Source organism: Leptonychotes weddellii, chromosome 4 (assembly GCF_054177405.1).
Source record: "Leptonychotes weddellii isolate Sample4059 chromosome 4, ASM5417740v2, whole genome shotgun sequence".
In the NCBI taxonomy this organism is placed as follows: domain Eukaryota; kingdom Metazoa; phylum Chordata; class Mammalia; order Carnivora; family Phocidae; genus Leptonychotes; species Leptonychotes weddellii.
This window is the reverse complement of record NC_138372.1, coordinates 159,511,036-159,526,897: the sequence shown is the minus strand read 5'-3', so window position 1 is coordinate 159,526,897 and position 15,862 is coordinate 159,511,036. Positions and strand designations below refer to the sequence as shown.

General features: G+C 53.7%; 1 protein-coding gene across 27 annotated transcripts in view; it reads right to left on the bottom strand.

Moving 5' to 3' along the window:
* Nucleotides 1–15,862, bottom strand: part of LOC115938771 (uncharacterized) — a 331,027-nt gene that overhangs the window by 143,367 nt on the left and 171,798 nt on the right. For 4 of the 27 annotated variants that reach the window (XM_081816542.1, XM_081816543.1, XM_081816544.1 and 1 more), the window contains exon 3: nt 3,041–3,316. The exons of 21 other annotated variants lie outside the window; for them this stretch is intronic. In XM_081816542.1, the coding sequence (XP_081672668.1) occupies nt 3,041–3,316 (276 nt within the window). Of the gene's footprint in view, nt 1–3,040; nt 3,317–12,988; nt 15,411–15,862 lie in introns of those variants that run through there. 2 more of the 27 variants (XR_014144417.1, XR_014144408.1) reach the window with 1 other exon arrangement.

The following is a 15,862-nucleotide window of genomic DNA, read 5'->3' as shown; positions in this document are numbered from 1 at the left end:
GACTAGGGACTGCTGCTCAGCGTGTACAGACTAGAAAGGAAGGGGGAGCTTCTGGCAGACTTTTCGACCAACTGAAAATCCTTGGCCTTTTATATCCTTCTATTCCAGAACCAGGCATAGGCCTGGGCTCACAGTAGGTGGCCCAAAAGTATGTTTTGCGTGCCTGAATACATGTATGATACGGTTATTATAGAATCAAAAGGGATGATGAGTAGGAATGGACCCATCCAGGTCCCATGTGAAAAAATAAGTCGTCTATCTACATACACGCTAAGCAGTGGTCCTTCGGGGAATAGCACTGGTGGTCAGGAGCAAAAGGAATTGCTTTTGCTTTGGGCTCTGTTACGGGTTGAACTGCATCCCTCAAAAAGATATGTGGAAATCCTAACCCCAAGTACCTATGAATGTAATCTTATTTTGAAATAGGCTCTTTGCAGATGCAATCGAGTTGAGATAAGGTCATAGCAGATTAACGTGGCCCTAAATCCAGTGACGGGTGCTCTTATAAGGAGAGAGAGGTGCAGAGACTGTTACACACAGGGAAGAAGTCCAGGATGAAGACCACAAGCCAAGGACCCTAAGCTACAGGATTCCTAGCTACACCAGAAACTAGGAAGAGGCAAGGAAGGATCCTCCTCTAGAGCCTTCAGAAGGAGCACGGGGTCTCCCTAACTCGATTTGGGACTTGATTTGGGACTTCTGGCCTCCAGAACTGTGAGGGGATAAATTTCTGTTGGGTAAGCCACCGAGTTTGTGGTGCTTTGTTATGGCCACCCTGGGAAACTCATACAGGCTCTAACATCCTGACCGGATCCTTTGGAAGAAAGGAGAGGGGAGAGTCAGCCAGGATTCCTCTACTAAAAGTTCTCCTTGTAAGGTAATGATCCTGGCCCTCATCCCCTGGCTGAACCACCTTCATCCTCCCTTGTGACCCCAAGGACCAGATGTCCACAGACTCCAGTGCCACTTAAAAATCCAGAGTCTGGGCAGGGTGGGCAACTGCCAAGGGCTAATGAACACACAGCCCCAGTGCAGTAAATACCGCTGGATGACTGATGGACCCATCAGTTAGTGAGATGGGTGAGCATGGAGGAAGCTCTCGGAGTTAATTAGCGATCACCTTCCCGTTTACGATCAGCAGGGATTTTCAGATGGATACCTAAGACAACCCTAACTGTATAGTACACTCAGTGGATCTGCTCGCGGGCTCTCTGTCGGGCGGCATCAGGGTAGCTGCAGGGCCGAGCGTCATGGTGGAGAAGGCTGGGGAGCCGCCCGCTCAGGCAACATTTTACAGTGTATATTCACATCTGTGCCCCATGCATTATGACGACATCCGATTACAGAAGTGCAGAGGGGCGGGGACCACTCCCACACTTGCAAGCTGCAGGAACTCAGCTCTGCGAGGTTCAGAGCTCGCCCAGGGTCCCACGGTGAGTCAGGGGAGTGGGAGCTTCGAAGGAAGGCTTCCCATTGCAGGCCCACGTTCCTTCTCTCTGGCACCGCACAGAGTAAGCGAGACGCATGGCGGCGGCTGACGGACTCTTCGATGTTACGACTGCATGACCATGACATGATGGAAATCATAGCAGGAAAGCAAAGCTCACCCGTATTTCCCATCACGCTGGCATAAAAACTTGACATTCCCGAAGCGGCCTTTCTAGAAGTCATCTACGTGCATACGTATTTTCACATTGTGCTCATTTGAGATTATGTGATTTTGCTTGCATCACTCAGCATGTTATTTCAAGGATCTCATAATGCTCATTTGGCATTCATTCAACCAATTTTATTTTACACCTGCTATCTGCCAGGCACCTTCATGGGCAGTCAAGACAAAATGGTGAGCAAAAAGGACACTGTCCCCACCAAAGAAATAGTGGAAATAGACCTTAATTAAACAACCAAACAATGAAATTATTAGAAACTATGGTAAGTCGTATAAAAAGGCAAAGCATCGAGCTGTAAGAAAGCTTGTAATAGGAGCTTCAAAATGATAATTTTAAGGGTCTCATAATATTGGACCAGGTGGGTAATCATATTTATCTAAACAGTCTCCATGTAATCAAGTTTGGTTTCAACTTTCTATTATCATAACTAAAGTTACTCTGAAATATCTGGAAATGAAATATCACTATGTCTTACCATTTACTTGAAAATATTTTAGAAACAAAAAGATGAAGTAAACAAAGCAAAGGTTTATAACTGTTAAAACAGGGCAAAGGGTGTATACAGGTGTTCATTATAGTATTCTCTCTACTTTCCTAGATGTTTGAAATTTTCCATAATTAAAGGTAAAAAAAAATCATGATTTAATAGACATTTGCACAAAATAGGTTTTTTTCTTCCTTTGAATTACCCCTTAGGATACAACTGAGAAACAAGGTAACTGGAGTGAAAAGATGCAGACACCATCAAGGCTATTTTAGCATACTATGCTAACAAAACCCATTCCAAACATTCTACCAATTGCCACAGGCAGCCCAAACATGCACCTGCTGTCCTCTGGCCTCATTAAAGCAATGGATGGCAATGTTTAAATTGTTTCCTCATTTAATTAGTGTAAATAGGCAAGGTCCATTGTATGTTACATTTCTCCCATTTTCCAGTTAAGCATCTGAACTGCCTTTTATAACAGTGAGCTGCTTAGAGTGCAGAAAGGAGGGGCCTGAGGAATCAGGAGGACCCCAGTTGAACCCTAGCTCCTCTGCCCCTTAGGTAAATGCTTTGGCAAATACTTAAGTGTCCAGGCTTGGCATTGCTTCACCTGAGAAATAGGGGTGAAAAGTCTGCCCAAGAGGGGGAGGCAGAGCTTAATGGGACAGCCTGTGGGGAAGGCCCTGAGACAGCCTGGGGACAGAATGGATGTTCACTGAACCGCCTGGTGCCTTCTCCGTCCCGGAGCAGACTGCGCCCCACTTCCACCTGCCAACAGAACCTCACTGCAAGCCCTGATCTCAGGCTCTGGTGTGACCACAGGCAAGTGAGCCTCTCTGTTCCTCAGTTTTCCCGTGTGCAAGCAGCAAGAATGATTACTCACCTCTGAGAGGATGTGCAGGATTAGAGGAGAAGACGGTGTTACCCAGTCACAGCTCTCCGGGGCATAATCTGTCAAATGGGCACAAGGGCTCCAACTTCTCAGGAGTGTGGCCACCACAGGGCGCCCCTGAAGTGCTTGGTCCTGAGCAGCCTGAGCTCCACCTACTGCCCAGGGTTCCTCAATTCCTGCAGTTAATACCTCCTCAATACCCCTGGTATGAGAAAAGGGGTCCAGGCAGCCCGTTGCCAAGTGAGAATCCCGACAGGGGGTCTGCAACTGACAAAACCAGAGCAGCATCAACGCCAAATGTCCCAAGGAAGGAGCCCGAACCCAGGATACCTGGATGGCCTGCGGTGACTCCACACACTCGATGAGGGGAACATGGGAGGGGTGAGATACATTTTTACTCAATAAAGGAGCTTATTATATTCAAGAGTAGCTTAAAAGGAAAAACTGGGGATTTCTGTGAATTGCACTACCCCGGGAGGATCAGGGGCCAGTGACCGGCCCAGAAAAACCCACGACTCCTGCTGGCCCTGCCATCCCCTACCAAAAGGCCCAGCCCAGAAGCCTCTCCAGCTGTCTCCCTGCACTGGGGCAGCCCTGCTGATGAAGGAGGAGACACAGGGCAGGGACAAGAAGCTTTGAAAAGCGATGGGCCAAAAGGCCCCTCAACCGATGAAAGGTGGAAACAGACTTGAACCAGGGCTTTGGGACTCCAGGGATCTTGCTCTGAACCACTGAGCCACTGGGGCTCCTTCACCACCATACAGTACGGCAGTGATCTGTTGTACGAGTTTCCCCATTGCTACTTTAACAAATTACCACCAACATCATGGCTAAAAACAGCACAAATTCATTCTCTTACAGTTCTGAAGGTCAGGAGACCAAAGTAAGTTATAAGGCGCTAAAATCAAGGTGTCAGCAAAGCTGGTTCCTTCTGGAGGCTCCAAGGGAAAATATGGTCCTTATATCTTCCACTTCTAGAGGCTGCATGCATTCCTGGGCTCCTGGCTGCATCACTTCTTTCTGTTTCCATGGTCAGGGGGTCACATCTCCCTCTCTCTCCCTCTCCTAAGGACACTTAAGATTACACTAGATCCTCCTAGATACGCCAGGATAATCTCATCTCAAGATCCTTAACTTCATTGCTTCTGCCAAAATCCCCTCTGCCCTACGAGGTGGCAGGCACAGGTTCTGGAGATTAGGATGTGGAGATCTTGGGGGGGCTGTGATGGAGCCAACCACATGTGCTGAGCTGTCTTTCTCCCGCACCACGTGTCACTCCTCCTATCGCCAGCACATAGCATGGTGCCCGCCAGAAAGTAAGTGCCCAGGAAATGCAGAAGAGAAAGCAGGGAAGAAAAAGGGAGGGCCCAGGGTGGGAACACAACCCTAAAGTCTTGCGTCATCCCTGAGCCCCCCACAAGGGCGAGAGGGAAAGGAGGCTTCACTAGCAGGTATGTGTCCACTGGGAACCCGTTATCAGTTGCAAAGCACCCGGCACCTTATTGGCCCGAGGATGGACTCCCCCGTGCGCAGTGTGTTTCCCTGTCCCCTTGTGTTCCCACAGCTATTGCTGTCCGCACAGCGGGTCAGCGGGCAACAGGCAGCTCCTTTCCTGTGGACCTGCTGGGAATCCGGGCAGGGCTGGGGTAGCCAGCTGGCTCACTGCTGTGTTCTGATGAAGGCACTTTCCCTGCAGAGAGAAGACACCACCAGAGAAGCCTCCAGGTAACCGGACCTTGGCCACAAAAAGCTTTGGTTGCCAACCCCCGCCCTCCCCCCTGCCAAGAAACCGTAGAAATGGTTCCTTCTCAGGGAAAAGACCATGGCAATGATAGCCACCGCTCACGCCTGAGCTTTGCAAACAGTCGTCTCGATTCTTTTCAGCCAACAGGGTGAAAGGAAACGTTTGTTTCTGTGCTCATTTTACAGGTGGGGAAATAGAGGCACAAAGCAAAAGTCACCAGCTGGGAAAAAGGCAGATAAAGGATTCCTGAGTCTCGAAGTCTCAGGCTGGGCTCTTCCGACGTGGGCACAAATCTGCCAAGCACGGGGGTCAAACCGCGTCCCTGGGGCCACAGGCTGTGTCCGTAGCTGGTACGACAGGAGGGCTTTCCAGCGTCTGACGCAGAGCTGAGGGATGCGGGGCCCAAGCCCTCTGCTGACCTGAGGGTATCCCATGTGCAGTCACACTCATGTAGCCACTCTGCTCACCAAGGTGACGTCCATGTGTGCTTGGCATGGGGGCGGCCCCAGGGACAGAGAGATGATGGAACCACCGTCACTGTCCTCGTAGGGCTCGGTGGACACCCTCACACAGATAAACCTGACCCATGCCGGCAATGCTCTCTGGACCCGGACGGCGTCCTGCTGAGGCCGCGCTCCTACACGGAGGCTCCAGCTGCGGGGGTGAGGAGAGTCTCATGGAGAAGCGGGCTCTGCTGCAAGGTCCCGAAGGATGAAGGGGAGTTTTCCAGGAATAAGAGAATACTAGAGTTCTTACAGATGGAAGGGCGTGCTCTTTATAAACGTTCAGCTCACTGGGAAAAATAAATACCTGAGTTGATGTTTGGCACAGACTATGTACAGAGTGGAGAGAAGGAAGGGAAGAAAGAGGAGGAGAAAGAGGAGGAGGGAGGGGGAGGGTCTCTTGTTTCGACCTCTTCCATGTGAGGCTCCGCACTTGGCCTTTATCAGGCCAAAGGTCAAGGCAAAAAGAGGAACAGATGGTAATGCCTCCTACCGCCAGGGAGGCGAGCCGGCAAAGTAGGTGGCTGCCCAGCCTTCCAGTCTGGCCTCCCAGCAATCACCCCCAGACACGCATCTTGGTCTGGGAAAGCAAGCAAAGCATGGCGAGGGGTCCAGGGCAATGGGTGGAGGACAGTGCCCCTCGGGGAAGAGCCCCTGAGACAGAGGTCAAAGACAGCATCTGGCATTTTTACTCCTTGGGACTCTGCCATGAGTGAAGGGGGTCAAAGGAGGAGGGACCACAACTCTAACCCTACAATGAAGAGTCCCTTCCTTTGAAGCCATCTTCAGAATCAGAGCCCTGACCTGGTTTTGATCCTCAAGGCTGGCAATTCAACCAGTCAGGCCCCAGCCCGGCACTGTGACTATTTTACGGCTGAAGGGCCTCGCTGCTCCATGACACTGACATTTGGGAAGCCCCTCGTCCCAAAGGTCTCAAGAGAGAATCTGGGGTCTCAAGGGGCATCATCTACTATGGTCTAGCCTCTGGGGTGGCCACCCAGAGGGAAGCTTTTGGGAAACCAGAGGCTCTCCTCACCCCTTGGAAGAAGAGGCCACTGTTTTTCTGTCCTACAGCGTCTTTTTCTCCCTGCATCCAGTCTCCAAGAAGCACTGTGTTGGGGAACTGGCTGAACGTTTCTCCCGAGTCGGGACCTGGGCGCGGGTCTGGGCTCTTGCACACATGCACCCGGGAGACAGGCCGAGGACATTCCACGGGTGGCTGAGCCGCTTCTGGGCTGGGCGACCTTGAGAAAGCGCCCCAGCTCATGAAGCCTCAGGAATCACAGTACTGACCCCCTCCCCCTTGTGTGAAGTGCCAGCTTTCAGAAGGACATTCCCAGGCTAGTCTGCTGGACCCAGGAGATGAAAGACACACAGAGCAGAGCTGAGACACCCCCAGACACCCCACAGAGACTAGACGGACTGACCACAGCCGAGCCCAGACACGGGGGAAGTCCAGCCAAGATCAGCAGAGCCACTCGGCCAACCAGCCCAGATGCAGAGGCAATAAATGCTTATTATCGGAACCAGTGAGATGCTGTTGCTTGATACGCGGCATTTCTGGGGCAATAAATCTTATATTCAGTCTGTAGGATGGCAGTAATAACATGGACCTCCCAGGGCCACTGTGGAGATTAAATGAGACAAACAAGTGTTTGTCTTGATGAATGGGAGCTGTGATCCCACCACCTTCACAAGACGGTCTGTAATCAGCACTGGATGGACCGCAGAGCCTCAGTCTACCATCCTGAGGGAGCCGGCCAATGTCAAAAGAGGCGGCATGGGTGGGGGTGACCTCTCCACCCTCCCCGTGCTGTAACCCCAGATCTCCACCCCTGCCAGGCCCTGGCATGGTGAAGCAGAGGTTCCTGCAGCCCTGTGTCCACCCTTGAAGTCAGGGTCGGGAGCCACGGGCCCACCCCCATCTGCTCTTACCCAGCTCCAGGCCCTGGAGAGGCCCCCACATGGTTGTGTGCATCTTGACCACCTTGTAAGGCTCAGTTTCCTCAGATCTCAGAATTACCCCCCTTCCCGGGCTTGCTCTGAGGACTGGATATGCAAATGAGTTTGAAATTCCAGCAAGAAGCAGGTCACTACACAAAATGAGGCCACGTCCTCTATCATCATCACCGTCCCCTCCACCACCATCACAACCCCCAGCATCCTGAAGGTTGCCATCACCATCACCATGCACAGGGAAGCATGATACTCAAGAGTAGAAGGAAAAAAATGTGTAGGGAGGTGGTTATATGCATGCGCTCCACATTCGGAGGGCTTGGTTTGAATTTCAGATTGGCTTCTTGGTAGCTGTGTGACCGTGGGGAAGTTACTCAACATCTCTGAGCCTCAGTTTTCTCACCTATAAAATAGAGATCATAGCACTCCCTACCTCACAGTGTCATTATGAAGATTACATGAGTTAATACACACAAAGCAAGTAAAACGGTGTTTGGCACATAGTAGATGCTCAGTACGGTTAGCCGGTGAGCTGCCGCTCTGGGGGCTGCCGCTGTTCACGGTTAGACCACCGCACAGCAGGTACGTGAAGTGTCTCAACTCCTCGAATTCTCAAGAGGGCTCTGAGAAACGTAAAGGGACTTGCCCCGCTCTGAAGGCAGTGCCGTGCCCACTCCCCCAGGGACCCAGGCGATGGGCGGGCCACAGCAAGTTCCCAGAATGCGCCCCCACGCCTTCCCGCACCCGCACTGACAACCAGGAAACTGGCGGATAAGCTCTCTGCCAGTGCCCGGGTCGTTTTCACTTCACTTGTGCTGCTTCTGCAGCTTTTGTCCTCTATGATGCGCTCGGCTGGGCAGGCGCCCCTGTGGCACCAAAGGCTTTGCCGGTGGCAGCCACAGGGAGCAGCGGTGCCAAGGTCCCTCCCCCGCCAGCCCCCAGCCCCCCGCCAAGCAGCCCGGGAGACTCGCAAAGAGGAGGTGCCTGGCCTTATAACCACTCCGGGTGTTACTTAACCCTCGTCCGGGAGGTCTGTTCTGGAACAGCCCAGGTGTGCCAGGCAGGGGCTGATGGCCAGCTTGCTCCTGGACCAATGATGGCAGGCAGATGGCTGGCAACTGATGGGGCTGGGGAACTTGACCTCTGCATGTGATGAAAGGGTTCAGAAAAGCTTTGTGGTGATGGCACTGCCTGGAATCCAGAGTGCAGAGATCCCTGCATCCACAATTCAATATTTAAGTACCAAGCACCCGCTCCAGGCACCTGCTCCAGGCCACTTCGGCTGAGGGATCCAAAGCTAATCTGACCTGGGGCGCCTGGGTGGCTCAGTTGGTTAAACGTCTGCCTTCTGCTCAGCTCATGATCCTAGGGTCCTGGGATCGAGCCCCGCGGGGAGTCTGCCTGTCCCTCTCACTCTCCCTCTCTCTCTCTCAAATAAAATAAAATCTTAAAAAAAAAAAGCTAATCTGACCTGGTCCTGGCCTCAGGAGTGCACAAGCTAGTGCGGGGGACACGTGGGGGGACACGCTGAATGCTAGGATGAGGTGTGAGCAAGAAGCATGGGATCCAAAGGGAAGCGGACTTCACTTGCTTCATTCACTCAATGACTATCAACAGGGTACCCACCTGACAGGTACTGGGGACACAACAGTGAGGCAGGCAGATTCGGGTCCCTGTTTTCATGGAACGCACCTTCTTGTGCCTCAGGGAACCACAAAGACCTCCACGGACAAGTGTCTGGGTGTCAGCTGTCCTGCAAGCACCTGGGTAAGCCTGGCAGGTGCCCGACGGGGCAGGGAGCTAGGCCAGGCCTCCAGAGGTCAAGCTGGGCTCAGATACGGCCTCCCGCTCTGTCTGGTGCTGCAAGGCTCGGCAACCTCAGTGAACATCACCAATAATGGTAACGCATCCCAGCAACTGTTTATCAAATGCTTACAGCATGCTAGCATGCAGTACTTCGTTCCTCCTCACTGGACTTCCGTGAACCAGGTGTTCTATTTCCCCTGCTTACCAAAGAGAAACTGAGGCACGAAGCAGGTAAGTCCCACAGCTGGCGATGGCAGAGTGAGGTGCTCCACATACGTCTGGAGCCAAAGCCTGTGTTTCTACTCGACACCCCCACCCCACCCCCGTCCTGCGTCTCTCCTTGGAGAGCTGAGAACCCAGTCAGACGGTTCCCGCTGAACGCTCTCCTCTGTGGGGACTAGAGCTGGGCTCACGACAGGACAGGCCTGGGAAGGGACTCCAGCAGCCAGCCCTGGGGAAGGTCCATGCCAGGCGAGGCAAACATCCGGGCACCGCTGTCCCTGCGGGCATGGGCCCCGGCACAGCCAGGCCCGGGGAGCCAACAAGGTGGGCAGGAGCCGCCAGCGCCCTGGCACCCGCCCCGGCCCCTGTGTGCCCCACTGGCTGACTGGCAAGGCTTCAAAGGGATGTGCCAAGCAAGCTGGGGGACCGGGCTGGGCTGGCTCGCCTGAAACAGAGATGGGAGAACAAAAGGAGGCCATGTGGGCTGGTCTGGCAGGATCCCGTGGCGCGATGGAGGGCGGGAGCGGGGAGGCAGGGAGGGAGGGCTGCGGTGGGCAATGCACAGCCAGCAGGAGGTCCCAGGGGTGGTGCCTGTACAGTGAGGAACCTGAGGATAGGGGGAGCTGGGCCTTGGCAGGTGGCGGGCAGCTGGGGGCAGCCCTTTGTGCCGGCTAGGAATCCACAGGACTCGGGAAGGCGTCTGTGCACTTCAGAGGAACTCATTCGCTCATCTCTCCACTTGTCAACGTGGACAAACGCCCGCTATGAGCCTGACACTCGGGAGCGCCAAGGACCAGCCATGAGCCAGAACGACAGGCCTGGGTGGGTGGGATCCCGGGGTCCCTCCGGGATGAGGACAGGGCAGAGCCTTGTCACATGGCACAGCACTCAGGTGCCCACGTGGGACCCACAGACAGAATGCCTGGGCTCCCTTCCTGCCTCCATCCCCGACTGTGACCTCAGGCATGTGATTCAGCCCGAGCCTCAGTGCCTGGCGCACAGTGCGTGTTCGGTAAGCGTCCCCAGCGGCCAAGCCATCAGCCCACTGCCAGGTGGGGGTATGCCCATGACGTAGCACAGGACTCCTGTCCCCAGGAAAAGGCTCTCCCAACTGCATCTCGCCAGCTCCTGGGGAATCACTGCACGTGGAGTGAGAGAAGCCAGCAGATTCGAAGCGCCCAGACACCTGGATCCATTGTAACTGTCGCAAGAGAACATTGTAACTGTCCCAAGAGGTGGTCGCTTAACTGGGGAGACAATGCGCAGCTTGCCCTCAGCCACACAGGCAGGGAACGGGGTCCCACCATCCCAGAGCCCCGACTTCCAGCCCGTTCCAAAGACACAGTCACGCCTGGTCCCTGCCGGAGAGGTCCTCATGTTCTTTCTAGAGATGAGAGCCACACGTAAATGGAACTGGGGGCACCGTGCAGAGCAGCTGACGATCAAGGGTCACAAGAGGTGGCCTGTAGGAGAGCTGAGGGTGATCGGGGGAAACAGAGGGAGGGACCAGATATGGCCAGACAGGACAGGAGCCTCAGAGCACAGGCCGAAGCGGCCTCAGAACCCGTTTCTCTCACGGTTCTGACAGGAAGGGAGCTGTCCTGAAATTCTGGGTGAATTTAAATCATTGCTAATGTCTCGTCAAAGATGGAGTGTCACGGGAGCTGCTCTCCTGGCCAAAACTCCAGCAAATACTGCTCGACGTGGCAAAAGGGCTGGGATGATGTGAGGCCGGACATTTGGAGGTGCTGGGATGCTGCCAGAGGGGGCCTGGCTCCCTCCGGGGCTGAAGGGGCCCGATGCCGAGCTCCTGGGCCCCTTGCCAGTGTTTGTTCCGTGCACACCAGTGGGGCCTCCTGCCTTGCCCCAGGGTCACGTTAGATGGGGATGGGATTATTACCTGCCTGTCAGGTAGCTGAGAGAGAGGGAGGTACAGAGAGGCCAAGAGACAGGTCCCCGGAGAAGTTGCCAGCCCCAGCAGCTGGCCCCCAAGGCCCGGAACGCCCAGGGCCCAACGGAAAGCACCCTGCTTCCTCTCCTGACTCGCTGAGCAAACACAGGAGGATAGGAGGTGCCCGGGGCGGCTGGCCAAGCAGGGCTTCTGCCCACCGCTCCCTCCTCCTCCGGCCCAGCCAGGCGCAAGCCCGCACCCTGGCCTGGGTCCCGCTCTCACCCCCCGAGCACCCAGAGTGGGGGCTTCCCGCCATAGCCTCTCAGCAGGGTGAAAGCAGCCCACGTCCAGCGGCTCCGGCAATCTGTACGTCTCACTGCATATTTCCAGGAGCTGAGGTGCACGCCTGGAAACTGCTAATGCCTTCGCTGGAAACCTATCAAGGCATTTCAGTGATGCCACTGACCCATGAGATCTCATCCAGACACACCGCAGGGCCCAGAAGGGTGTCAGATAACCTGCTCACAGTGTGTGGCCGGGGCAAGCCAGGCCTCTGCTCTCGGGGGCAGACTTCCTCACGGGCGCACTGATGGGCTCGGGCCGGGAGCCCGCTGAGACCCCTACAGAGCGTGATGGGGTTGAAAAGAGGCTTTTTGCTGTCGGGAGGCCGTGGACATCAACCCTTGTGGGGTACCTTCTTCGCTGTGTGGCCCTGGGGAATTCATTTGATGTCTCTGAGCTATTTCTTCATCTTCAAGGTGGGGAGGGCAATTCCTCCCTGCAGACTCTTCTGGTGAGAAACAAATGAGAATGGCCAGAAAGGGCCAAGTGTGGAGCAAGTACCCCAAATAGCGGGGGGTGGGGGAGCTGCTAGACCCTCCTCACCCATAGTAAGTTCTTAAATGGATATCTGTATTCAATCGTTTTCCTTCTGAGGAACAGAACAGGCTTGCTGTGGGGTTTGGGACCCAAAGTGCTCACTGGGTCAACAGAGATTTGCTGGTCTCTCATCTGCTTACATAAAACTAGGACCTGAGCTACTCCACTCCCAACACATACAGACGTGCACACGTGCACACATTCATATTCTCTCGTGCTCTCTCTGATTCACTGCCTCACTCCCTCCATGCATATCCAGCAAATGGCACCTCTGCTCCTATAGGAAACCAATGGATGGGGCAATGGTACTGATCCCAGCCGATCAGAGAGATTCTGAGGGAGCCAGCAGCAAGCCAGAGATTCACAGAGGGCTTTTTTTTTTTTTAAAGATTTTATTTATTCATTTGAGACACAGAGATACAGAGAGATAGAGAGAGAGAGAGAGCATGAGGAGGGGGAGAGGCAGAGGGAGAGGGAGAAGCAGGGTCCCTGCTGAGCCAGGAGCCCGATGTGGGGCTTGATCCCAGGACCCTGGGATCATGACCTGAGCGGAAGGCAGACGCTTAACCATCTGGGCCACCCAGGCACCCCTCCCAGACGGCTTTTCTAATGGTTTTTCCCTATCAGATTGTTCCAATACTCAACAAGGATTAGATGGGCCAGCGAATGCAAGCAATGCTATGGCAACCCCTGCCCTCAGCAGATTTCAAGTCAGCTAATAGTAATCATTGCTATTCTCATTGTATCTACCACCAAAAAAAAAAAAAAAAAAAAATGCTGTGTAACAACAAAAACTCCGTTGCATAGACACTAAGTGTCTGTGTGTCTGGGTGGCTGGACAGGTGGTTCTCATGATCTCCGTGGGGCTCACTCAGGGGTCTGGGAGTTGGCTGGTCTCAACAAGGATTGATTAGAGCCCCTCGGTTATGTTCTGCGTGTCTCTCCTCCTCCCCCCGCAACCCGAAGGCTAGTCTGGAAATGTTCCTCTCTTGGTGGGGACGGAGGTCCGACAGTGTAAATGCAAATGCTTCTTCAGAACTCTTTCCAGTGTATCTGAATCTGCTTGCGTTGGGCAAAAGCAAGTCACAAAATCGAGCCCAGCATCAGAGATACAGGGTATGGGGGAAGAGTTGGGGCCATTCCTGTAATCCACTCACCACCGCCTTAAAGGGAGGAGACATAGAATTATGTCACAGATAGTTTGCAACGCCTGGAGAGCCAGCCTGATGCTGCAGTTAGGCCCCACCAGGGGAGACATCCGTGCGTCCGAGGTTCGGATGGCCCTGCTGAGTGTGCAGAGTACCGACTTCGCCCAAGAACGGGCTTGCAGGCGGAGAAGTAACACAGGTCTGGTGACCAAATTCTCTTCTTCTTTTTTTTAAGATTTTATTAAGAGAAAGAGAGAGATAATCAGAGAGAGCACAAGCAGGGGGCGGCAGGCAGAGGGAGAAGCAGGCTCCCCAATGAGCAGGGAGTCTGATGCGGGGCTCGATCCCAGGACTCTGGGATCATGACTTGAGCGGAAGGCAGATGCTTAACCGATGGTGCTCCCCAAGCGCCCCGCAAACTCTCTTCTTTACCCCATAGAGAATGAGAGCAAACAGCAAGGAGTTAGTTAAAACAGCTGGAATCAACTGGCAGCCCTATTTGGGGGAAAGAGTGTGTGAATTACGCAGTCCCACAGAAAGGAATGCAATCTTCCAACCTCCATAAACCCAGGATAAAGGTCAAGCAAAGGCTCCATGTTAATTGTCCTCCCCTGCTCCCCACCCCAAAATGTCCTCATTTTACTAGGGATAAGGAGAACACGCAGCAATACACCACCTCTGCACAGGGTCTGCAGCGCTGTCTCTGCTGGCTGGAGACCAGAAAGAAAAGGCCAAACAGGGATCGGAGCTGATTTCCAACATCAGATTCAGTGGTTCTGGGCTGGGGCTCAGGAGCTGATATTTTTCATAAACGCCCCCAGGAGACTCTAAGACAGTTACTCCTCGGATCACATTTTGAACCCCTTCTCCCCAAGACGGATGAAGGAACGTGGCTGTCAAATCACCCCATGCCCTACAGAGACCCCGTGCGCCCAAGGCCACGGGGCACTCATGTGCTAGTGCGGAAACCTAGGAGTGCATGCAACACATACTCATCACACGCAAGTGATGCCGAATGAGGGGCAGGTCTGCAATTAGAGCAACTGATGGTGTTCACACTTGACACGGCGAGCAGTTTCTGGGCTCCGAGCACAGCGCCGCATCTCCGTCTCTCCATAATTGGAGGCAGGGGCTGTTTATCGCTAATCTTTTTCCGGTGAGAAAAATAAGGCACAGAGAACTTAGAGAAGTTGAAGTGTCCGAAGTCCCAGAGCTAGTAAGTTGTGGTGTCCAGATGTGTCAGCAGACATTCAGACCCCAGGGTCCATGTTCTCACCCCCTGGCAGGACACGCAGGAGCATTAATCCCACCTGGGGGTGCTGCCCGCCACCTGACGCTCCAGCCGAGCCCGTGAGCGCCCTTATAAAGATGGGAGTCAAGTTCCTGAACTTGCCTTGTGACCCCAATACCTTAGAGCAAAACTGTTAAGATCATTAAGTCCTTTCCCTGATGCCTTTGCGACGGCAAATGGCTTACATTACCTCATTTTTTTCTGCCCACCTCCTCATGTTGGTCTCCACTACCCTTCCCGCCAACCACCCACCTAAAAGAGGGTGCCACGAGGTAGGCGGCTACCCCGGGACCTACTGTGTGCACCCAGGCAAGGAACATGCCCTCCTTGGGTCTCCACAGCCTTGCTAGGGCTACGTCTTCCTGCCACCCCCCGCCTCACTTTTGCAGACAAGGAACTGAAGGAGCCTCAGAGAGGTTAAGCAACTTGCCCATGGCCACAGAGCCAGTCCATGGGCCAGGACTGTACTTGAACTTCAGTCCCATCTAGTCTAGATAGAGCATGATCTCTCACCTTCTCTGAAGTGTGATTCATGTGCCTATGTCAAGGCCCTTGGGGACTGAACAAAATGTTAACATCCAGCCTGAAAAACGTGATGACCATCTTTACTGGAGGGAAAGGAACTTCCTATATAGTTATTATAAGTAATGGTGTGGGGGGCGGGGGCGGTGTTCGAACTGGGAATAGGAAATATGCTACTTCCCAGCAAAGGGGCGTTCCGGAGCCAAGGAGATGCTGTTTTTGAAGGCACATTCCAAAGAGGGGTTGGCTGCTTGCAGAAAATGCCCAGGGCTGCTAGGGAGGCCCCCAGGCTGTGCGCTGGCTCTGGCTCCCCAGAACCTTCTCTGCGGACGTGGCTTTCGTGGATGGGGACGGGCATCCAGCCAGCAGCTGACAGGACGCACTCTTTGGCAAGCTTCCCTAGGATGGGATAAGGAAAAGTTTTGTTTTTTGTTTTTTTATTTTTTTTCCTTCCTACTCCATGTTTCCCCAGCTTGGAGAAAATGGAAAATCTAACATACCGAAAATGAAATTCCAAAATAGTACTTCCAATTCGGGCCTGCTCAAGGACCTCAAGGGGCCTAGGACGACTGTCCATCTGGTGTGGGGACCTTGTGCAAGAAGGGTTACTGGACTGAGGATGAGGAGTCCTGGGGAATCTGCACCCAGGGGATTCAGTGGGGTTCTGTGAGCTTACAGCTTCACACCTGGTCATTTCACTTGGGACATCATTCTTTTTTTTTTTTTAAAGAATTTATTTATTTATTTATTTGACAGAGAGAGACACAGCCTGAGAGGGAACACAAGCAGGGGGAGTGGGAGAGGGAGAAGCAGGCTTCCCACGGAGCAAGGAGCCCAATGCGGGACTCGAT